Here is a 24,653-nt window from a genome sequence, read left to right as displayed (position 1 = left end):
TTGCATATCATCAGTGGTTCACAGTTCCCTTCTGCAGTTTCACCTAGACAACTGTGCTCCAGTTTGTCCAAAACTGTCCCTCCCTCCCTTCCTCCCCCCATCTGCTCCTCAGGAGGTGAGAATGGGTTTGAGAAGTCCCCCTGAGGGCTCTCTCTCTCTCTCTCTCTCTCTCTCTCTCTCTCTCTCTCTCTCTCTCTCTCTCTCTCTCTCTCCTTCTCTCTGATATTTTGCACTCCCTCTCTCTCCCTCTGTCTCTCTCTTTTTTTGTGGCAGATGGAGGTTCATTGTGAGAGCAGCAGATCAAGACCTAAACAAATGCTCATCAAAATCTCCACTCCCCTTTCTCAATTCATTCTAGTTTAGATTGGATTGACCAGAGAGCTGTTGATTTGATTACTAGAGCACATTTTAAGGCTTCCCATACATCACAGACTCTATGCTTTGTTATAATACACCATAATTACACTGCATATTCTTAGTCATTAAGCAAGCATGTATGAAGTTGTTTTTAACTAAATGTGTATATTAATAATACTAACTGTAAAATAGTTGTAGATTGTAGTCCAAATGATAATTTTATATTGCTATACAAATATATATACTAATATGCACATCAAATTTTAGGGTGTATCTTAGTGATGCTTACTGTGAAATAGGCAAATTTTCTGTCATTACAGTAATTGAAACACATTAGAAGACTGTACAAACTGTATTTCTTTCTATCACTTCTATCTTTAAAAAAATTATGCGATTTCTGTATGACATGTTGCTGTCCATGGTGCTATTTGTGGAAAGTAATTTTTAAAAATTTTCACCTTAAATTTTCTCATTTTAGTGAGACTTTTTTATGTGTTACCAATTCCAGTTATTTGTTTAAAGAGATCCAACTTTAACTTTTTACAGTGGCACACATATGAAAATTATCATGATTAGAATAAATGAAAGCATAATCGCTGTTTTTCAGCTGTGTAAATGCTGAAGTTGGGTAAGATTTTGTTTTGAATACATTCTCTATTCTGACATTTTAACTGAGGGTTTTTTCCTGTTTTTTCTTTTTTCGTAGTGTGGTGTTCTTCTTTAGTGTTTATGATAGGGTTTAAAGTGTACTTTAGTTTTGCATTGTGCACTTTTATTGGAGATGGATTGCTCTGATTCAGCTCATGTGATTTCTGTATGACATGTGTTGCTGTCCATGGTGCTATTTGTGGAAAGTCAGTCTCTCTCTCTCTCTCTCTCTCTCTCTCTCTCTCTCTCTCTCTCTCTCTCTCTCTCTCTCTCTCTCTCTCTCTCTCTCTCTCTCTCTCTCTCTCTCTCTCTCTCTCTCTCTCTCTCTCTCTCACACACACACCACACACACACACACACACATTGGTGTATGTGGTTTACGGGGACATCTCCATAGACGCAATGCATTTTATACTGTCCAAACTGTTATATTCTATTCCCCCTAACCTACCCCAATCCCTATCCCCAATGTCACAAAAACCTGTTGCCAGTCTTTAATCTATGAAAAACTACCATTTAGTATGTTTTTTTAGCTTTTCCGTTTATGGGGACACTCTCTGTGTCCCCGTAAACCACGTTTATAGCATAATAAACATGTCATTATAAACTATTCATGTCCTCGTAAACCACATAGAGCAACCCACACACACACACACACACAGTTTATTTACAAGTCCGTCAGTTTTTCGAGCATCAGAAAGATTGTAAATAGGTTATGATAAAAAATACAACAATTACCAAAACATTCACCCAGACAGTCAAAGAGCATCACATATATCACCAAAGCACAAACACTCAATATGGCTGCAGTCACTGCTTGAAGTGACAAACTGATGAGATGAGAAGGATGTAAAGGGTGTGTGAAAAATGAAAGAGAGGTTTAGAAGTTGGGAGATTTGCTAAGCTGTAGATTAAGTTTGTATTTAGTCTCTTTCTTGAGGGCTATCTCTGTCTCTTCATCCATTTCTGTCTGAAGGAGTTATTCTGAGGAAAGGAAATAAGTGGAGTCAGAGAGAAGATGGTGGGGAAACTGAAGCTCTGGAAATTTGTTCCATCTAATCCCCGTAACTGTAGAGGTCTGTCAAGGATTTTTTGGCCTCCTTTTCACTCTCTGCTTCACACTTACACACACACACACACACACACACATAGACAGACACATAAGCAAACACACAAGCAAGTGCACAGACACATTTCTTGTCACGGATTGCTGCCATGAGGCATGAGGTTTGGCACCTCTCGTTCCAGCAGCTTGTCATGGTCTGAGCATGAAATTGAACGCATGTTTTACTGATTTCATGTTGCTCACTTAACTTCCCTTGGCTGTCAGGCTAATGTAGTGCTGTTAGCAATGCTCATAAACTAAATAACAGTTTGTGTTTGCCAAGTCGTTATTACAATTTGCTCAATAAATCACCTCCTGAATAAAACTGTGAAACTCGATCCCTACAGCAATTTGCAATCTATTTTGACATATGAGAAATAAATTAAATTAGATTATGAATTATATTAGTATTCTAATATTCTTATCATTTAAAATGAAAATATTTTGTTAGCAGTTGTGTTAATGTCTTCATTTCTTTTAAGTTATTGTAAGCACTGTGACAAAGTGACCCATTGGTATGCTGATTATAATCCTAATTTAAATTTGAATTTTTTTTCACATCTTGGTTATAAACAAAGAGAAATTTATTCTAAAAAGATGTGGCCTATATTTGCTGTTTGTGTTTTGAGAGAATGTTCAATCTAAAAATAACTTGCATTCATCTTGAAGCATCCTCTCAAAACACCCTAAAAAAGTTCAAAGACATTAAGCACTGAAAATGTCTAAATGGGTTTAAAGCTCGATCATTAATATAAGCTTGAGGCGCAGCTGAAGTGTTTTTATGTGTGTTCAGTATTGACTCTCATTGTAATAACGCCTCTTAATCCCATGAATTTTTATGTTTGGGATTCACCAATACAAAATGCTGATATCGATATTCAATTACTTGCAATGACATCTGCCGATAGGTATCAATGGTTTTGTTTTTTACATCTTGTTTCAAATTATTATGTTGTGAAATCCTAGACGTGCAGAGCTTACAAACTGAATTTTGGTTTTATTGTTACCCAATTCAAAATAATCACACAGCATACGCTCTGATGCCTTTTTTCATTTTCATTGATTGCCAGGATATAATCTGCTCTGTTTTATTAAACAATCAGACAATTTCGGACATTGGAAAAACATGTTTTTTTCTGCTGATACAGTTTATAGGCCGATATTGGTGCATCCAAATATTTATGTATTTTATCGGATGATTGTGGATTAGGGTGACCATATGTGCCATTACACGTCCTGGCCAGGATTTCGGGTGTGTCTTTCAAGAGGTCGCATTTGTCGACCGCAAATGTCATCGAGGTTTATATCTCAGGTTGTATTTCAGAAAAGCAACCGTTACATTTCATAGTAAGAAAATGTTATAATGTTTGAACTGTACAAAGAACAATTCCCGCACACTATCTGCTTGCTGAAAAAATGTATTTAATGAAAGTTGCGTTGCAACGTTTCGATCAACTGATCTTCATCAGGCAACAATAATGTTTGAACTAAAATGTGAGAACCTCGATGACGTATGCGCAGGGCCGCCTTAACCTAATGTGAGGCCCTGGGGCTGAGGGGTTTTGGAGGCCCCCCATCCCCTAAATTTATAGTGTTATTTAAAAAAAAAAGTGTAATATCTAGGAAATCTACATCACAAAATGCATTAGTTTCTTTCAATACATACAACAGTGAGTTTTCCCTCTTTGACCCAGAAAACACCATAATATCATTATTAACATATCACTGAGCCCACTTGAGCATAAACACAAGACACTTTATTTAACAACCACACACAGCAACTTGTGGTGAAAATAAAACCAAAATGTATGAGAGTATATATGCTTATATATCTTTATGTTTATTATAGTTTTTGGAATATACAAATTTGCAGAAAATTGCCACTCACTAAGTGCTCACCACAATTTTAAAAATATAAGAAGTTAAAGTTAGTTTTAAAGTGAAAATGCATTAATGTTAACAAAAGATACGTCTTTATAGACAGAATCTTGTTTTTTAATCAGTTATTTATTTTGTAGGCTATTGAAGATATAGTATGCATTGTATTTAGTATTTATGCATACGTATGTAAAACGAACACGTATGAATATGCACAAAACAGACAGGGAACATACCTGTATATAAGATCTTTAGATAAGGAGATTATAAATATGAATGGTGCGATCAGGGGATGATTATTTGAGATGGTCTTGTCGCGCTTTGACTTGCACATTTACCGTTGCGTCGTCTTTTTAAACGAACAGATGTGTGTACTGTGAGCTTACATCGCGTCAAACTACATCGCTCCAGCTGCGCACTGATTTAATCGCGAGTAAACTTAAACTTTATAACAACGAACAGCATTAATATGTTCGGGAACTCCTTTCTTTATTTGGCGGCCGCGGCACGTATCTTGCGCACAGTTGGAGAGACTTCTGCATGCCAGAGACGCAGCTGCACGAGCACAGAGAGAGCGCGCGCCCGCGCGAAAGAGAGAGAGACCTGCACATCAGTGCTTATTATGAAATTTCATAAATTACTCTTTCATTTGATGGTGGATTATTTCCTGTTTCTCTGTCACACTCAGTCTAACATGCAGGAATGGCAAGTTGACAACGCGCACTTAATTACATTATGCGGAATAGAAAAATCTGTTACGTCTGATATTTTATTTCACAGTAAGTTACCACGGACCAATCAGCAGCCATGTAACGTGCAGTTAGAGTGATTGACAGATAACCTGACAAGTTGCAAAACAATATGAACGTGAACTTGGGAGGCCCCTGAACTTGGGAGGCCCCTGGGCTTCAGCCCAGGTAAGCCCGTGCATTAAGGCGGCCTTGCGTATGCGGTCGACAAATGCAACTTTTGGAGGATGCACCCAAAATCCTGGCTAGGATGTGTCCGGGAAAAAAATGGCACGTATGGTCACCCTATTGTGGATGAAGTGTAAAGCGAATGTGACTGTATGTATGGTTTATGGTTACACCTGAAACTTAAATGGTCAGCAGAGACACAAATTGCTGTTTAAAACCTGTTTAATTGTGTCACCGATGTATTTCCTGTGAATAGCAGAGGCTCACTACAGGTACATATGTCACTGTACAACATGTTAAAAATGATATTTCAAGTAAGAATTCTTAGTTGTTGTGTCGAACTGGCAGTTTACTTACATTATTGAACTGATTCATTTACAGGTAAGATGTTGGCCTTTCACAGTTATCTGGGTCACATCAAAACCGATTAGCATTTAAATACAAATGTAGGTTGATGACAGGTGTTTCTGGATACAACTGTCACAGTTTGCTACCGTGATTGGTCTGTGTATGTCTAAATTGATTGTTGTCACCTGGACATTCTGTTAAACACTAATCATTATCATTCCCTGTGTATCATTTAGTCTGTGTATTTATATGCCTGTCTTTTGTCTCTTTTCTGTCGGATCATTGTTGTAGTGTCGCTGTTCCATGTCTCTGTTACCTGCCATAAGGTACATTCACATTATAAGCGAGTTTGTCGCTGTGAGTCGCTCATCTCTTTTAAAAGAGGCATTTATTTCTGGTATAAACAAATGAGTAACGTCCACTCCAGTAACTGACGAGAGAGGAATGACGTGAACTCCCCTGCTTCGTTCTCATTGGCAGACGCTCGCGAATGTCGCTCATAATTTGCATAAAGTTAAACATTTCTCAGCTTTGTCGTGCGACTGGACACGCCCATCCAGCCATCAATGGTAATTGTCGCCCGTGTCGCCGGATGCCGCAGAGCTTTCATTGAAATCAATGAGATTGTGTCACTCTTCTACTGCTAGTCGCTTATAATGTGAATGTATATAGTGTTAGTGTTCCTGTTTATGCCTAACTGTTATTTTAAAGGTGCTCTAAGCAAATTCACACGTTTTAAGCCATAAAACATTTTTTTGTTTCATACAGTAAACATCTCCTCACTATCTGCTTGCTGGCTGTCCCCTAAACACACTGTTAAAAAACACGGTCTCAGACAGCCGAGGCTCCACAAACTGCAACAAAAACAAAGTGGTCAAACCTACCACCAGGAAACATAAAGTGTTCCAGCCAATAAACGACAAGAAGGATTTGGGAGTGGGGGTTGGGCACGCATGACTTTCAGAAAGCACGGAAGGGGGAGAAGTTAGCTACCCTGCGTTTTGTTTCGAGCATCAACTAAAGTGACGTCACACAGATTCGTTTAGAGTGCCTTTAAATACTGTTTTGGTCTTATGTGTTATATGTAAAATAAATGTCTTTATAACTTGCTCCTGCAACCCCGCTCACCTGTTTCTGGAGTCGTGACAACAACTATCCCTTTATGTGGTTTGGTTGGTCCAATCACAATCTGACCGATCACATGTTGATGTCAGGTGTAAAGAGGACATGCACGTTTCATGACAATAGTGATATCACTGTATTAACACCTGTTTCAGTAAAACATCATAAATAAGAGCTCAGCCCAGGCAACCATGATGGTTCAGGAGCTTTAAAGTGGCTGCCGCTGATGTTTAGAAAAGAGTCCATCATCATAATAGAGTTTCTGTCATGACCAGTTTAGTCTTCACAGGAGCTAACATAAGGATGGGTGAGAACAACTTGCTTTCCTCAGATGCTCATTTCAAGCAGCACTGAGTCACAGTGAGAGAGAAAACTCATCTAACCACATGACCCGTTTGAAAGTCAAAGAAATTCTTCCGACTTTAACGGCCTTTTGCACTATAATAAGGATAGATTCAATTTCCCATCTGAATGAACACCTTCAAATCAATTACTAAAGAAGACCCTAAAAAAAATAATCCCTAAACTTAGCTATTATTTTCCCAAATGCTCATCTTCCAAGGACAAGATACAAGCATTCACCACGGGTAACAATGGTAGGGAGTGAAAGAATGTTATGGAAACAGATAAATCCACTTGGTGCCAGAATGAGCAGGATGGGGAAACTGCTGGGAACAGAAAAATAGAGCCAGTCCATATGGTGCCCGTAGAGAGAGGGAGAGAAAGAAAAAAGAAAAAGCAAAAAACAAATCGTAAAATTATGTAATTTTATCAAAGCAAATACAGTGTTAAAGCAGAAATGTAATATTGCAATTATTGCAATAGTAAATTACCTAACAAATCAGTCTTTCTTTCCCTGTGTAAAATGTCTCTCCTCGGGGATCCAGAGTAATGACTGTTATTATGTGCAGAGGTGTGAAATTACCCCAATTGTTGTGGCAAAACTAAAGTCTGTGTATATTACAGTCTGCCGTTGCACTTGAGTCTTGTGAAAAAAAGATGCTCGCAGCTGTAAATGACCGTGATGTGTAGGATCAAGTCCAGCCATTTTCATATGGTTTAAGTGCAAGTAAATATATGCACATCTAAAAATAAGATCAAGTGCATCATCATATCCAAGCTGGCTTGCTGTTAAACAGATATTCACACATACAACACCTCTAGGACTCTCCCTATTGATAGTCATTCCAGCATGGCCGTTTGTTCATCTGCTCCGGAGCCCCCCAATCAGCTTGCAGCACCCCGATTGCTCTTAAATCCTCCAATGACTGTATTGAAGTGAGAGAGAGAGAGCAAGAGAAAGAGAGAGAGAGAGAGAGAGAGAGAAAGAGAGAGAGTGTGTGTGTGTGTGTATGTATGTGTGTGTGTGTGTGTGTGTGTGTGTGTGTCCATGAATGTGTGGGTGTGTGCTGCACCAGACATCAGCAGCAGGTTGAGAGCCGACACACAGAGAAAGCAAGAGAGAGAGAGAATAAAGGAATAAAGCCAGAGAAAGAAAAAGAGTAAAAACAGTCCTTCATTCACCTCTCTGTGATAACTTCAGAACAGCTTCTTGCAGCCCGGTGCACACAGGTAAGGACAACAGCAGCAGGATATATAGGAGATCTTCTTTTATCTCTCTTTCACTTTCCCTATCTTGTGATGCAGTGGTGATCGCATCAGCTTCGTCGCTTTGTATTCATCTTTTATCTGATCGGCGTAAACACTCCATTAGTTTTGAGCATGCTGCAATTTTTATGGTGTATTGCTGTCATTTTAAGCTTGCACGAGATAAAGGAATTTGATTTACTTGTGTATTTTTCTCTTGTGCTCTCTGGTTCTCACTGATGCTGACGATGCCGTTGTTGAATAGAGCAGAGCTGCAACAGAGGGAAACCTTTAGCTTATCGCTTTGAACACAGCACACGTGGGGTTGATGCTGACAAAGCCAGGTCATACTCTCTCCACGCTCATATCTGCATCACCTTAGGAGAGAGTGGGGCAGGGAGAAAGGCAAAGGAGGAAAGGGAGAGAGGGTCTTTGTTGCTGATAGTGATCTGATATGGATCTGCACAACAATGGATATTTCCCTAAAGACTCTCATTCAGCTTGCACCCGTGCGTGTGCGTTCGTTTGCGTGTGTAGAATCTGTTGCAATCAGAAACTGCTGTCCAGTGAAAATGAATATTTAGATCACAGATAAACTCATTAAAATTGTATGGATTTCTGGACTATCTGGCTACCCTTCGGTTTATTATTTATAGATCTTAGCATATAGGTTAAAACAGTAGATGTCTATTTTACAATTTCTATCTATCTGTATCCAAATACTGAAGCACATGCATTTCTTTGCTTTGATTAATATCTCTTGCAGAAATATAAAAAATGCATAGTCAATGCTGATATTGTTATTTTGTTTACAAACTAAACATAAATAATGGTATATACATGACTTACATTTATTGCATTCATTTATTGCATTTATATTGCTAAGTACTGTACAATTTGTGTAAACCAGGGCACATATATTATTATATTTAATTTTATTTAATGTATTACGTTATCCAGAGTGCTGTACGTGTTTAACAAAACATCATTAAAAACTAAAAGAAATATGTTTTCCTACTTATATTGTTGACATGCATAACTAGGTAATAGTATCGTAATAAGTTAGCCTTGTTGTTTTTGTATCTTTTTCATAAACCCGAACGCTGCTAATTACACATATCACAAGTGACAGATTACAAAGACGCGCATGGGCGGCAAGCAGGCTGCACTGTTAACCCAACTTTATTTAATTGGACTGCTACAAATTATAAAACGAAAGCAAAGGATGAAAAATATGCAAATTGATAGGGGTTCAATTTACAACCACATGGGTCTAATGAAATGCTGTAAATTATGAGAATGACTGATCCCCTTAATAGTGGGAGTTCAGTAGACACCAGCTGTTGAGATCAAGCCCTCATATACACAGAGTTGAAGCTTTTACAGTCCCAATATTTCAATGATTTTACACATCTGTGTTTCCTCTTTCTCACGTTCTGCCTTTGACTCATGAAGCCACATTCTTCTGCTTCTTATCTGCAGCATGAATATCCTTCCCTTCTGTAAAGACAGATAGATTTTGTGTATATGTGTGTGGTTCTGCCTGGATGATTCGGTAAGAGTGGCAGTATCAAGGTAGAGAGGAAAGGAGATAACAGGACCCTGGAGCTAACGTTTTTAGGCTCTGAGCTCCTCGGTGTACTTTACAGACCCTCATTAAATATCAGCTGTCACACACTGCACTTTTCACAATGTGAGTGGGTTTCACAGGGTAAATGGGACTAAGTGTGTCCACTCCGCTTCACCTGCTATTGTGTTTAATCTGATTGGTGCTTTTGTTTTTCATGGATGACATATGAGGAGTTGTAAATGCATCTGAGCATTTTGGTATCAGGCTCTTAGGTTCAGTCATTTCACTTTATTGGCAATAAAAAGGTTATTAGTCAGTAATTAAAATGCTTTATTCTCACAAATGTCACTTTAGTCATTTCATTGGTATTTAACAAATATGATGCAAAACCCTGTAAGTGCATGCAAGCTTTTTAACAAAAACCTCCACTTAGACAAGACTTGTAACAAGTTGCAAAATCACTTAATGTGCAACTAGAAATACTGCAAATGATTAAATGATATTTGGGTCGTATTCAGGTCCTAGTACTCACAAGGGTCCCAAGTTTGAATTTGTTTCACGGTCGTTTCACATGGCATAATCACATCCAGTTCATCTTCCGTGCACTAAGAGGACTTTGCTTATAAAATACACAGATTCTGCCATTTAAGCTGTATTTCTGAAAGATCGGGATTCGGGATTTGAATCGAAGGTATTTGATGAACCTATAATACGTCTCATTTTTGACGGAGGTGTTATTAACTGGCTTTTGCATCTGAGCTCCTCATATTTTGCGATAAAATGCTTGAGAATTGGAAATAGCCATGTACCGTATATGCGGAAAACAGTACAATATAGGGAAGATGTTTTAATTCATTCAAACGGCAGCAAATTTATAGTGCATAAAATAAATACACTTACCTAAAGGATTATTAGGAACACTATACTAATACTGTGTTTGACCCCCTTTAGCCTTCAGAACTGCTTATGTGACATTAATTCAACAAGGTGCTGAAAGCATTCTTTAGAAATGTTGTCTCCAATTGATAGGATAGCATCTTGCAGTTGATGGAGATTTGTGGGATGCACATCCAGGGTGAGAAGATCCCGTTCCACCACATCCCAAAGATGGTCAAAATCTGGTGATTGTGGGGGCCATTTTAGTACAGTGAACTCATTGTGATGTTCAAGAAACCAATTTGAAATGATTCGAGCTTTGTGACATGGTGTATTACTCTGCTGAAAGTAGCCATCAGAGGATGGGTACATGGTGATCAAAAAGGGGTGGACATGGTCAGAAACTATGCTCAGGTAGGCCGTGGCATTTAAACGATGCCCAATCGGCACTAAGGGGCCTAAAGTGTGCCAAGAAAACATCCCCCACACCATTACACCACCACCACCAGCCTGCACAGTGGTAAAAAGGCATGATGGATTCATGTTTTCATTCTGTTTACGCTGAATTCTGACTCTACCATCTGAATGTCTCAACAGAAATCGAGACTCATCAGACCAGGCAACATTTTTCCAGTCTTCAACTGTCCAATTTTGGTGAGCTCCTGGTGGGGGTCTTCTGCTGTTGTAGCCCATCCGCCTCAAGGTTGTGCGTGCTGTGGATTCACAAATGCTTTGCTACATACCTTGGTTGGAACGAGTGGTTATTTCAGTCAAAGTTGCTCTTCTATCAGCTTGAATCAGTCGGCCCATTCTCCTCTGACCTTTAGCATCAACAAGGCATTTTCAATCACAGGACTGCCGCATACTGGATGTTTTTCCCTTTTCACACCATTCTTTGTAAACCCTAGAAATGGTTATGCGTGAAAATCACAGTAACTGAGCAGATTGTGAAATACTCAGATGGGCCTGTCTGGCACTAACAACCATGCCGCGCTCAAATTGCTTAAATCACCTTTCTTTATGACATTCAGTTTGGAGTTCAAGAGATTGTCTTGACCAGGACCACACTCCTAAATGCATTGAAGCAACTGCCATGTGATTGGTTGATTAGATAATTGCATTAATGAGAAATCGAACAGGTGTTGCTAATAATCCTTTAGGTGAGTGTATGTTTTAATACACACATTTTCTATGACCCTCTATGCTAAAGTATTTTAGTGTGTTCTCAGAGGAGTCGGCAGTTTATTGGTGAGGAGAAAGATGATATGGTTAAAACAAGAGAAAAGCATTGACAAATTGATGTCCCCCTCCCCTGAGCTCAGATTATCAGATCATGAAAACTCAGCTAGAAATAGAAATCAAACAACAGGAGGTAAACATCACTATTTTTTATTAGATTGTTATTTAACCAGCACACTTTAATTATAAAACTCAAACAATAAAAATGAGCACATGAATGCTGTTTAAAGTCATTTTAAAATGTTAGGCTACCAACGTGTTGTCAACCCATTACACATCATTTACATTCCAATGCCATATATGCTAGAATAGATGATAGATATGAAGAACTGTTTTTTAGAATGTTTTTTAAAAACACAATAAAACTAAATCTAATTTCCTTATATGACATTTCACTTGAATATACTTAATCTGTCCAAAACCCAACAAAAGGCAGTCACTCTATTTTTAGTGCAGGCTGTTTCAACAAAAGTCCAACTTCTCTGGTGTCTCAGGAGATCTCATTAAAAGCAAAAGCCTCTTTTATTATCTTTTCATATTTATTCATATTTCATTGGAGTGGAGGGATGATGAGTCTCTTTCCACATTTAAATCAAACCGAAGCCGCTGAATTTATTGTTTTATTTATTCACCCAAGACACCATGAACACTATAATTTGTACATTGCGGCAGTGAACGTCCATGCATGTATACCAATGCGGACTGTAATTAGCAGCAACGTATAGACAATAGTCACCAGGTGTCCATGACCACCCGCTGTTAGAAATATTGTATATGCGCTGCTCTCCCCTCAGGCACGTGCTCCTATGGCATGTATCTGTAGCTTATGATGATGAAGGGCTAGAACAGTAGACGGTAGACTAGCGCTGTCTGCATCATAATGTGATTATCTGTGGTGCTGAATGAAGCTCATTAGCAGTCTGTGTGCAAAAATATGACAACCACTAAAAAAACATGTCTTTCCGTTTTAAATCACACAAATGGAAAAATGAGATCTGGTTATTAAATGAAGACCATGTTGCAGCAGTTCTCTTGATCAGAAATGAATTTTGATGCATGTTTAGTTTTCCTGTTGTAGTGCTTGTGATATTGGATCCGTTATAAGTTATGGGATGAAATTTTGCTGCGGGCTAAGAGGATGTTATTAAAAACCAGAAAGCTATGCAGAAATAATGTGAAATTTCAGTCTCTGTGTTTTGTCACCTCCACTGTTCTACGTCAACGTGCTGATCCACTGTGTGTCCTATTAACAGTTATCTCAGGGGAAAGGAGAGGGTCTGATAATAACCCACTGATCCTGCTGTATCCAGCAAAGGCAACGATCTGTTCTGTTTTGATCTCACCTCCTGCTAGCACTTGTACGCAGAGTGATTGTTTAAGTCTTTTTTTTCGGCAGCCAATGTTTCAATAACAAATAGCATCTATCATTTACAGACTTAATTGAAAGTGCTCCATTTAAATATCAGTGTTAACTAAATGCCTGCTTATGAATTGTATTTGTCAACTGATCTGTTTTAATTCTCCCTGCAGTTACAATGCTGCCTGGTACCAGGCCCCTGCTACTTTGCATGCTGTGTCATGTGACCATCACATGGGCGTTTTACCGCATGTCTGACGCTGTGGAGCTGCGATCTGCATTCTCTGTGGCGCGTACCAGCAGCATGGAGGGAGGACCTAAGATGGTTGTCACTTTTGACAAGGTCTATGTCAACATCGGTGGTGATTTTGATCTGAAGTCCGGCTTGTTCCGCTGCAGAATTCCGGGCGCCTACTATTTCTCTTTTACTGTGGGGAAGTTTCCTCGTCGAGACCTGTCGGTCATGCTGATGAAGAACCGTAATGAGGTTCAGGCAATTGTGTATGATGAGAACGCTGGAGAGGAGCGTAAAGTGCAGAGCCAGAGTGCCATGCTGCAGCTGGATTTCGGAGACACCGTCTGGCTTCGTCTCCACGGAGACCCACGCTATGCCATCTATAGCAACACCGGTCATTACACCACCTTCAATGGTTACCTGATCTACCCTGATGTATATGGCTACCAGGAGCCCATACACAAAGAGCACAACGTTGACAATCAGCCACCCAAAACCATTGATCACATACTGCCTGAGCACGACAATACAATTATTAAAGACACGAGTGTGAGCATGAAAGAGGAGAGAAGACGTGAAGAAATACAAGAGCAAGAAGAGAGAGATGTAGAGGAAGATGACGAGGACCAAAGGTCTGCGTTCTCAGTGGGTCGCACTCAGAGCATTGTGGGAATGGATCAAGGATACCCCGAGCACCATCCCATCACCTTTGACACAGAATTCGTAAACATCGGAAACAACTTCAACATGACCACTGGTATCTTCAAATGTAAAGTGACAGGAGCCTATTACTTTTCATTTAATGCTGGCAAGTTGCCCCATAAGACCCTGTCGGTGAAGCTGATGAAGAACCACTTAGAGGTACAGACCATGATCTATGATGACAGCGACACTGAGAAGGCCTTGCAGAGCCAGAGTCTGATGTTGTCTCTGCAGCATGGAGACACCGTCTGGCTCTATAGCCACCAGAAAGATGGATTTGGTGCTTACAGTAATCATGCCAAGTATATCACTTTCACCGGCTTCTTGGTATATCCTGAGGTCCACCGAAGCAATCTTCAGGAGCAGAAAAAGGATAAGACACTGTAGACCAGCCTAGTGTGGGCCTTGGGAAGGGTTGGTTGAATGTATACTTATCAGTGTTTGCATTAAGTGTATGTTCTTATACACTTTAGAAATCAAAAGTCTTCAAACTAATGGTTTGCTGTTTAAGACTTAATATTCCAAAATCTCTCCAGTTCTTGTTTTGTCTTTTATTATATTATATTAGAGTACCCATTACAGTTCACTAAAACTGGCTAACAGAATGTTCTAGGGTCAATACAAGTTAAAATTGGTTTACAGATACAATAATTTGGCTGTTTCCATATTTAAATTGTAAAGAAAAAGTAGTGGGCAAAAGTATAATGCACTTACACTATCAGAAAAAATGCCATAAAATGTTCCCTTCTGTCACTGGGCCAGTAACCCTTTAAAAGGGGTCCTAATATGTACCATTCAGGTAAAGATATGTATCCATTTTATACCAATGTGTACCTTTGAGGTACTTATATAGACTTGTTGGTATCAATATGTACCTCTAAGGTACAAATATGAACTCCTTAAGTGCAGAGGTATTTTTTGAAAGGGTCCCATTTTAATGACAGCTAGGGCCCATTTTTTGACGTATGTGAAGTTCACATTAAAATAATTTAAGCACTTTGTTTAAAAACATTATTTGAACAGTGCTGTCAATTGAGTTAATTTATTGAATGCATTGAACCGAGAACATTCTAGGCACTGGTTCTCAAACTTTTTTGGCGTGAATTAATGTATTTTAAAAATGTAAAACTGGCTTCGCCCTGGCACCACCTCACAGCCCCAGTTTGAGATCCACTGTTTTAAGGAATTAATTATCATATTTGTATAATTAGAAAACACAAAAGCCTAATTTAAATAAAAAAATATGAAAATCATATCCAACTTTCCAAACTATCTTAAGATACATTAATTAGACCGGTCCAATCTAAATCTGTTTCATACTCTCTCAAATCAAATAAACTGAAATCAAATAAACTGATTAAATGCATGCATACTTTAAGTGAAAAAATGTTTTGCACGAACGATTTGCATGAGATTCTTATGTTTCGGTTGGTATTTCCATTGTAAGATCAGTATTCATTGCACAAAAATTAGGCAAAATTTGCACTCTGATAAATCATATAGGGGTGGTTTCCCGGACAGGGATTAGACTAAAAAAATGTAAGAGCAGTCCAAACTGAAAACAATTTGCACTGACATTTCTTAAAATTAAATACATCAGTGTCCTTTGTTTCACCTCAAAATACACACAAGTAATGTTTTTAGTAAGGCATGTTTGTTAAAACTAGTTATATTTCCTAATTAAACTAAGGCCTAGTCCTGGGGCAGATCCATAGGGGCCACCCTTTAGGGGCAGATCCCGGACAGGGTTTAGATTAATCCAGGACTATATATAGGCCGTAGTTGTATAAGGACACAAGTAGTTTTTACAAGCAAACCTTACAAAAAAAAAAAAAAAATTACAGGTTTGCACCTTGAGACAAAACAACAGCACTGATATGTGTTAAGATATGTCATTGATGTGTTTTTAAATGAAGGCACGTCAGACATGCATTTTAGTCTGGGACTAGGATAAGCCCTGTCTGGGAAACCGCCCCATAGTCCATATTTTGAAATAGCACTACATTTCAACTAAGGATTGCTTCTGTAAATTTATCGCATATGGCCAGAAATTTGCATTGTGTGCAGAGGTGAAAAATGCTAAATGTACAATGATTTTATTTACAGCCAATCATATTTACATTGCTGATGTTAATGATTTTGAAAACCAGTTAAACGTGCTGTAATATTATGGTAGTACATTTTAAAAAATATATCAAATCGATATCAAATCGATCAGATCAGTTAATTTAAGTTATTTGATTTTATACTGTTCTGTGTATATGGCCATAAAGATTTATTTAGGTAAAGAAGCATCAAGTGTAATTCAAAAATGTAAATACTTTTCTGTTTTCTATCCATTTCTATATGAGTGAACATATGATTTTCTAATTCTGTGCCTGGTCTTATCTGTATGGGTTTTATCCAATAAGTAAACTTTGTGAAAAGAGTGCTGAATAAGCTTTTTGGTGTTTGTGCAGTATGAGCTACATTGTTAAGTACTGTAAAAGTGGATCAGTGTGTGCTGGGTTCTTACTGTGGAAGGAACCAGATATCAAAAGCAAACCAAATAAAAACTTTAAATGTTAACATTTAATTTGGCGTCATCAACGTAAAGTGATGTTATTTCACTTAAATATATATTATCATGTAGTTTTTTTGTAAATGTTAATGAATAAACTGTCTATATACAGTATAAAATGATAACAAAACAGAATTGCTTGTGTTCGCTCACATTGTTTAAATACACAAATGCATGATGTTCATGAAAACTGTCAACTTCATAGAATAGGTTAAGAATATATAACCAACATATAGCATTGTATCCACTGCAATGTGAAATGAATGTGGCATGGCCATACTGTATACTGTAGGTCAAAAGATCTTTGACTGAAATAGGAATCCATTTAAATTACTAGTAACTTCACAAATCCAGCATCTTTAGATATCTTTCAGACTTTGGGTTAAATTAATCTACACCTTAAATGAGTTTGCTGGTTTCATTGTATTAATGCTGTATTTTCAATAAAGCATTACTGTACACTGTAAAGAAATTTGTTCAACTTATGAACTAATTTACCTGGTTGCCTTAAAATTAACTTAAAAATATTAGTTGACACAACTATTTTTACAAAAAATTTAGACTAATATTTTTAAGTTGAATTAACTCAAAATTTTAAGGCAATCATGTAAGGCTGGCCACACGTGAAGATTTTAAGCCTGATTTTCTTGCAGTCTAGCCAAATCATCCAGTGTGTGTGCGTTCTGAGAATTATGTTTTTAAATATCATTTGATCGTCTAGTGTGTCCCAGGCCTAGCTTAATTTTTTAAGTTAAACCCAATTATTTTACAGTTGACAGTATATCAGTTTAATATACCTTTTTCAGTATTATTAACATCACCTTTATTTTGGTAGTATCATAACAAATTTTCACTGAACAATGGGAAAATGTTTCAAGAAACATATGGAGAACCAACATCTGCTTCCAGAAAACACTCATGGTGGAATGAGAGCACATTTACCAGCATGCAGCTTATATTGAAGACTTGGCTCAATCAAGCAGTAATTTAGAAGCTCTTAGTCACTAACTGACTTGCTAGTAACTGTAATGAGATTTCTAAATGGAAAAGATGCACTTAATTATGGATGAGAGACAGCAATTTTGCTATTTGCAATGACATGCCTATTAAACATTATTTTAGTGGATAAAAATCTATTTTGGAAATGTCACACCATATAACTAAGGCAACTGGATATGTTAATTTGGAAAAGTAAAACAATTCTACACTGTAAAAAGTGTTTCTGTGCCTTAGTAGATTTAACTAAATAAAATGAGTAAACTGTGTATAAATTGTTTTAATTTTTATTTTTTTACTCAAAATATGAGTTAAAATTACAGAGTAATTTTATTAATTTGAGTAATTCTAAATGAACACATCATTGAGTAAATTCAACTTCATTTTGTTATGTTTAATCCACTTAAATCTGTAAGAAGGAAATTAACTTAATAATTTTGTCTTGAAACTATGTGATTTTATTATTAAACATAACTAACAAGGCAGTGGACTCGTAGTTCCCAGCATACTTTGCACAGGACTGCATTTGGAGAGTATAATTTGAATTTAAACTTTATTTTATGTGTTTTTAACTAAAAAGAAAAACTTGTTAGTGTTTAATGTTCATTAATCTTCGAGATATGGAAGAGTTTCTGTTTCTTCTATTGAGTTTTGTAGTTACCATTGTTCAGAAGACTGGTGCTTGTAAGTATGTTGCACTTTAAAGCTGCCCAAACAAATCTGAGTGGGTGTGTTGACTGACTACCATCTCCTTTCTAGGACCTTTTGGACTCCTTAACCCACAGAGGTGCTGACAGTGATCAAAGACTGTTAAAGGATGTTCATATATTTGAGGTTTGACAATTCCCTAGTACTACAGTGGTTGTTAAATATGTTCTTATGGACAATATAATTATCCAGATTTGGTTTAACACACAATCAAGCAAAGAATTAAAGATCATTGTAAGGTGTGATCTGGCTCTTGAAATTGGATTCTCATCTGGCTTTGTGCTGCAATCTTTTACTGAGTTCTGGGTATGGCCACTACAAAAGCACTCCTTAATGTCATTTTTTACAACACAGACTTGAACATTCTTCCTCTACCTATTCTTTATCTTTACTAATACACTTTATACACACTGTAAATAGTTCATCTTACATGTATTACTATTTTAAGTAAACTTAACAGTGAACCATTTTAAGAGTAACCTCAGGTCAGTACTGTTAATAAATATTTCACCTTTAAACCTTACCAAACTAAACCAAAAACCAAACTACTGGCAAATAAGTCGTGTTTAATATAAAAAACTACACATTTCAAAACAAAAGTCATGTAATTGTTCTTATTTCCGTTTCCATTAGGGCACTTCACAAGAAATACAGTTTAATGCTGTCAATGCCATTTCGGCATACCTACAGCACAGATCACTGTAGTGAAACCAGCCTTGGGGTATATTGCAGGACTGGATTACTAGAGCACTGCAGTTTCTGCTATACAAATAAAACTTTTGATGGACTTGTTTGGAAAACCTGTATGAAACATCTTAAAATGACATGACAAGTCAGGAGCTTTTTAAACCTTTTTTATTTGGATGTAGCACATGGCCTTTTTATTTACATAAATACGTCTAAAGAAAATCTGAGGGTGTGATTAGGGCTATCCCAGGTCACGATGTTAAGGTGAGGTTACTTGGCCGGATTGTCCCCAGACTCCAGCTTCGGTGCGTCTTTGGGCTCCCGGTATGCGGGGAATGCTTCCCATGGACTGTTCAAGTCATACTTTCGGAACTCCTGTGCAAGCTCAACAGGTTCAGCCACAACACGCTTCACTTCATCATCATAACGGACCTGAGAGGGGAAAATTAACTCAGCATAACTAACTATGCATTCATAATTGCTCTCTATTCAAAAGATATATATAAGGAAGAGACATTTTAATTTATCAAAAACAGATGTCATAGTTTTGACACCTATAATGTTTTTTTTTTCTTGTTTTAAACCTGTATGACTTTTTTCTGTGTAACACAAAAGTTAGTATTAGGTAGAATATTAGAGACAAGACACACTCCGTCACCTTTATGTTCTTGTTGATAAAATGAACAAATGTAAAAAAAAAATCCAATTTGTTCCACAGAAAAATTAAGTTAATATCAGTTTGAAAAAATACAAGTAAATGGCAACTTGGCATATTTACCTCCACGTATCCGGACAATGGAAAGTCTTTTCTAAATGGATGTCCTTCAAACCCATAATCTGTTAAAATGCGTCTCAGGTCTGGATGGTTTGAGAAGAAAACTCCATACATGTCCCAAACCTGGAATAAAACATTTCGCAGTGATTTTCTTATATTCAGCATGAATTCTTTTAGCTGTATAATCTCACCATTTTTGTGTACAGCTAAAGCCTGATTTCTATATTTTTCAGTGCTTTACTGTAAATTCAGCCATTACTGCTAAGGAAGGAAGCTAAAGAAGTTGCTTATCTATGATCTCATGGACTACTGACATCCCATTGACAGTCTACAGGATTTATTGACTGGTGGTCTGTAATTGCATAGCCTAAATTTAGGAATAGAAGCAATGCAAATTTTATTCCAACGCATGTTGTCTGCATTAGCATTGTGGCTTGTTTATGCAACACATACCTCTCTTTCATACCAGTTAGCTGCCTGGTGCACAGAGACTGATGAATCAACAGGAGTCAGTTCATCGGTGTAGGTCTTCACACGGATACGAGAGTTATAGCGCAGGGAAAGCAGATTATACACAATCTAGGAAAAATTTCAAACATCCAAGTTGATAACATTCTGTACAAATGTTCCAGAAACATTTAGGAAAGACGTGGATAAAACTTTAATGGACAGTAGTTTATTGTTGTCTAGTTCTTTAATGTTTGTACTCATTTTGTGTTTAAATATGCTATTTATTATTTTGTACCTTTTAAGTTGTTACTCTGGTGCACCACTTCAAAACATGCTAATGGCCTTATATATAAAAAATAATAAAAAGTACCCATAATTTTTCTCAAATATTTGTATTGCTAAAGGATAAATCTAAATGTTTATGAACCTTTTCTGGTTGAGACTGAGCATTCTTACCTCGAAGCGGTTTTGTCTTGTAGGGACATCCACAGCTGTTAAGTCAGTCATGTTGCGGAACTGAGCATTAGTGTGATCCCTCAAGAAGGTGAGAACAGGGATGACACCCTCTGGGTGGATCATCACCTCCAGCTCATTATAGCAGGTCACCTATAAATATAAACAAATTTACATGAGAGAATAATTTTGTACTTGAACAAGTTGAAAGAATCAGTGACATTTATACAAAAGGTAAAAATCATACTGTAGTATGCCATCAAATGTCAGGGTCATACAGAATCTGTGTGTGCAGATTTACACTTACAGTTCCCCTCCTTATGTTTATTTATTACACATCATGCTCAATTTCAAACAAGTGTATTATGATTTCTGGAAACCGTAATGAATGTAACAATGTCAGCACCTTTAACCCTGTATAAATCAATTTTTGTCAATAATCAGTGCAAAAGAATGTAAACCAATTTTTTCACAGGTATGGTATACTGTATTCACTTGTTCAGTACATCTACATGGCACGTATCGGTAATGTTCTGAAAAACCAAAACAAGAGACTGAATTTACCTGGACTTGCTGGACATATTTGGGAAGTATCTCTGCAATATATTCTCCAAATTCTGAAAGCTGCGTTTGGGTGACCGGATCCTTGGGCATCACAGTAGCTGATTCAAAAACAAACACATTTAAATACACAAAGAAACAAGACACCCCATGAACAAAATTACAAAACTCCCCAAATATACTTACGTCTCGTCTCGGTGGTCGTTGTTCTTGTTTGGCCAACAGCAGCACTCTGTCTAACAACTACGCGAGTGACAGGAAGAAACGATTAGGACAAGTTCAATGCATTTAATTAAAATGAACTCAAGTCAGTGCGCCAGTCTGTATTCCAAAACTGACATTTGTACACTAATAATAACGCAGTAATAAACCTCTAATACCAGTAAGTTAAATGATGACTGCATCAGTCTACATTGATATATAAGCTAGTGTACACAATTGTATGTATACTCTTCTCGTCTAGCGAGACTGAGGAAAGGTCAATGTCGACCATCAAATCCCTAAAAACAGATTCGATTTGCTGGTTCTCTACAGTGAAAATATTAAATAGTGGAGAAAAGTATTCATTGTGAGCAAGTTAATTCTGCACTTGTTTATTTCTTACCGTTTAGACTCCTGCCTAAACCGCTGCGGACAAATCTAACCAAGGAGGCCGCCATCTTTACTCCCTCACTGCGCTTCTTCCTCGCGGTTAAAGTCACTAAATTCCTTTTACAGTACACTGCTGCCACCTACAGCAATGTGTTGATATTACCCTCGCGGTACTTCCACGTCAAAGGCAGATCAGTCTCCGCAGCGCCCAAATGGTCGACCACACATATGTTTTTTTCTTTGTTGTTTGTTGTATATTATCTGAAAAATTCACCAACACATGTTCTTTTTCATAACATTTATTAAAATGTATTTCAAACAGTTTTCAAAGTCAGTACGCGAACAGATGTACATATGTCTATTTTATTAAAGTGCAAAACGATTGACTAACGTAATAAAATTATTACAAAGCTTTGGTTTGCTAAGTAAGCACGATGATGATACGGCTATGTAGAAAGGTAGTTTTGTCAAACAAAGACCCTGGTAATAAATTGATCTGTTCTCAGCTTAGCTGACAAAGCATTCCTTCAATTCTGTAAATATGGTGTACCATTATAAAAAAAATCAAATGAAGGAAAAGAGCTATAGAAAAGACAGTGAAACAGGCTTTTGTGTGGATTGTAAAGAAGTCATAATACAAACACACCAATTATGTAAAATCAGTAAAAAATAAATATGATTTAGCAATGTACTGCCTAAAATAGCTAAAAATATAAAATGGTAATAGAACAAGACTGTTTTATTCACAATGTAGCTGCTGACCCAAATGGATATAATCACAGTTTAAAATAATGTCACATAATGATCTCAAACGCTTATTAAACATACAGTGTGTCTTTATGTACGTATAGCATACAAATTCTTAAAAGTCTTTATAGAAAATCACTCAAAAAAAACAACATTAAAGATCTATGGAAAACATGTTTCACACACAAAGTATGTTTTCAGCATACATGTCAGCATTTTTGTTTTGTATCTTCTAGCTGGACTCTGAGCCAAACACTTCCTTGTAGTATTTCTGCAACATATCCAGCTGCCCTGAATGTATCAAAACGTGAGGCCGGATTGACACTAGCATCTTATATGCCTCCTCTGGAGTACAACCATGTAGCTGTAAAATAAAAATAAAGGGTTTTACATAAAAAGCAGGATTCAAAGACAGTCTAAAACACTTTTTGAAGCCACCTTTCTTTAGATTTTTAGATCAATAACATTTGTGAGATGTGTATTTAGGAACTCTTTAAACTGATCTACTGGTGGGACTGTTGCTTGTTAGATAATATTTTATAAATACATTTGAATCATCTTTGGAAATAAGTAGTAGATACACATTCTCATAAAAAAGCCTCCATGTCTCACATGGGAATTATGTATATTTAAAATAAAAAAGCAGAAGTGATGCTGTGGTGTAAAAAAAACACCTTTATATTTTGTATGTGTGGGTTTCCTGTACAGAACTGTAGACCTAGCTATCATTGTCTTTTTAAACAATTCTCCACTGCAAAATTCTTCATCGACACTGTGAAAAGTGGTGACCTATGACATACAGCAAACAGCTTTTGTATACGATGGCATATGTTGTCTATGGCAGTGGTTCTCAAACTAAGGGGGGCAGCGAGATGGTGCCGGGGGGGCCCAGTTTTATGCCATTTTATAAAATAAATTAATTTATCATGAATTCTATGCAATTAAACAAAAAAAAATAAGGCTACTAACCAACAGCACTACTTTGTATCATTTAATATGTTTTGTTTAATTAAAAGTTGAGTTTAAGAAAAAAAAATTCATAAATTTTCTTTGTGGGGGCCGCAAAGGAATGTGCCATACACAAGGGGGGCCGCACACTGAAAAAGTTTGAGAACCACTGGTCTATGGTGTTGTATGAGATGGTATAGATACCCACCCTGATAAGGTATGCAGCTGCAATAGTCGCACTGCGTGAGCGGCCAGCCTTGCAGTGAATATAGACACTGGTGCCTTGCTCTCGATGTCTTAAGGCAAACTCAACACCCTGGTGGATGTACTCTAGACTAGGAACACCTACCAGGTCCACTGTGCTGAGTCTGATTTGCTCCACGCCTGCATCTTGCCACTCCTGTTATATATAACCAACATAAAATCGTTTGGTACACAGAACTTTACAGTGTGAGTACAGTAGTTGGGGATGAGAGACACTTACCTCGGCTGAATTGCAGAAATATTTCGTTTCAAATTCTTCATTCATTGTAATAACTCCTCTTACTTTTTCTTTTTGGACGAGCTAAACAACGAGAGTCAAACATATGGTGTTAAGGCTGAGTGATTGACATGCGGGTTATCGCTGTAATCTGGTGATTTGCCTCTATATTTTGTAGGCTGAAACATCAGTGATGTCCTTAAAACATGTTTAATGTATTAGAAGAAGGTTAATCTTACCTCTTCTGTCATTGATTTAAACGGAAGGGCACCAAGTATGACAGTCTGATCTACCCGATTGAACCACTGTCTCGAGCTGATCTTTTCCATGACGACATTGTAAGCGAGTGTGGGATAAAATAAAATCCTTGATGGTAGACCCGACATTATTTCTCATATAACACACGACACATACAAAGTTACACCTGTCATATGAGTTTGTTTTTCACGGGTTTTTGTCAATCACGTCACACGAGTTTCATTTCTCACTACTCCAAAATAACTACTACATGCTAAGTTTTTCCTCGACGCCTCTACCTGACCATCCAGAACAGCTCTTGCAGCGCCCCCTCTGTTTCGGAAGTGATTGTCTAGGGAGTAAACCAGATATTGCAACATGATTATTGCCTATTAACTGGACCTAACCTATTAATAAGATGGTATTGCTGAACGAACAAACATACCAGTCAGCACATACTCCCAATAATGATCGTTGACGTGTACAGGGTCTATAAACTGTGTTTATAAAATGTATTT

At 37.4% G+C, this 24,653-nt stretch overlaps 3 protein-coding genes across 4 annotated transcripts; 1 reads left to right on the top strand and 2 right to left on the bottom strand.

Moving 5' to 3' along the window:
- The first annotated feature begins 7,770 nt into the window (after positions 1-7,770).
- c1qtnf4 (C1q and TNF related 4) lies at positions 7,771-16,516 on the top strand. 2 transcript variants are annotated; one of them, XM_065289502.2, is made up of 3 exons: positions 7,771-7,947; positions 11,006-11,062; positions 13,178-16,516. In XM_065289502.2, the coding sequence occupies exon 3, from the start codon at positions 13,183-13,185 to the stop codon at positions 14,326-14,328; it is 1,146 nt and encodes a 381-aa protein (XP_065145574.1). In that variant the 5' UTR covers positions 7,771-7,947; positions 11,006-11,062; positions 13,178-13,182; the 3' UTR covers positions 14,329-16,516. The 2 variants fall into 2 exon arrangements, with proteins under 2 accessions (XP_065145574.1, XP_065145573.1); XM_065289501.1 differs by lacking the exon at positions 11,006-11,062 and having other exon boundaries at positions 7,774-7,947.
- Positions 16,517-19,043: 2,527 nt separating this feature from the next.
- ndufs3 (NADH:ubiquinone oxidoreductase core subunit S3) lies at positions 19,044-21,866 on the bottom strand. Its single transcript, XM_065289503.2, has 7 exons — positions 21,736-21,866; positions 21,318-21,374; positions 21,135-21,232; positions 20,574-20,723; positions 20,121-20,246; positions 19,671-19,790; positions 19,044-19,324 (listed from the first exon to the last, which is right to left on the bottom strand). The coding sequence occupies exons 1-7, from the start codon at positions 21,788-21,790 to the stop codon at positions 19,163-19,165; spliced, it is 768 nt and encodes a 255-aa protein (XP_065145575.1). The 5' UTR covers positions 21,791-21,866; the 3' UTR covers positions 19,044-19,162.
- A 139-nt stretch (positions 21,867-22,005) lies between these two features.
- ptpmt1 (protein tyrosine phosphatase mitochondrial 1) lies at positions 22,006-24,454 on the bottom strand. Its single transcript, XM_065289504.2, has 4 exons — positions 24,138-24,454; positions 23,902-23,982; positions 23,626-23,817; positions 22,006-22,833 (listed from the first exon to the last, which is right to left on the bottom strand). Exons 1-4 carry the CDS (start codon positions 24,282-24,284, stop codon positions 22,702-22,704), a joined length of 552 nt encoding a protein of 183 aa, XP_065145576.1. The 5' UTR covers positions 24,285-24,454; the 3' UTR covers positions 22,006-22,701.
- Between the last annotated feature and the right edge of the window lie 199 nt (positions 24,455-24,653).

The sequence above is a fragment of the Paramisgurnus dabryanus genome, chromosome 2, assembly GCF_030506205.2.
Source record: "Paramisgurnus dabryanus chromosome 2, PD_genome_1.1, whole genome shotgun sequence".
Taxonomy (NCBI): domain Eukaryota; kingdom Metazoa; phylum Chordata; class Actinopteri; order Cypriniformes; family Cobitidae; genus Paramisgurnus; species Paramisgurnus dabryanus.
This window is presented reverse-complemented; position numbering and strand designations above follow the sequence as displayed.

Excerpts from the sequence above, each read along its gene's own strand:
- c1qtnf4 (XM_065289502.2), top strand. The coding sequence starts at position 13,183 with ATGCTGCCTGGTACCAGGCCCCTGCTACTTTGCATGCTGTGTCATGTG.
- ndufs3 (XM_065289503.2), bottom strand. The coding sequence starts at position 21,790 with ATGGCGGCCTCCTTGGTTAGATTTGTCCGCAGCGGTTTAGGCAGGAGT. Across the intron at positions 21,375-21,735 it reads TTTAGGCAGGAGTCTAAACG|TTGTTAGACAGAGTGCTGCT; the intron begins GTAAGAAATAAA and ends TCACTCGCGTAG. Across the intron at positions 20,724-21,134 it reads AATATGTCCAGCAAGTCCAG|GTGACCTGCTATAATGAGCT; the intron begins GTAAATTCAGTC and ends TTATATTTATAG.
- ptpmt1 (XM_065289504.2), bottom strand. The coding sequence starts at position 24,284 with ATGTCGGGTCTACCATCAAGGATTTTATTTTATCCCACACTCGCTTAC. Across the intron at positions 23,818-23,901 it reads ATTTCTGCAATTCAGCCGAG|GAGTGGCAAGATGCAGGCGT; the intron begins GTAAGTGTCTCT and ends TATATATAACAG. Across the intron at positions 22,834-23,625 it reads CAGCTGCATACCTTATCAGG|CTACATGGTTGTACTCCAGA; the intron begins GTGGGTATCTAT and ends TTTATTTTACAG.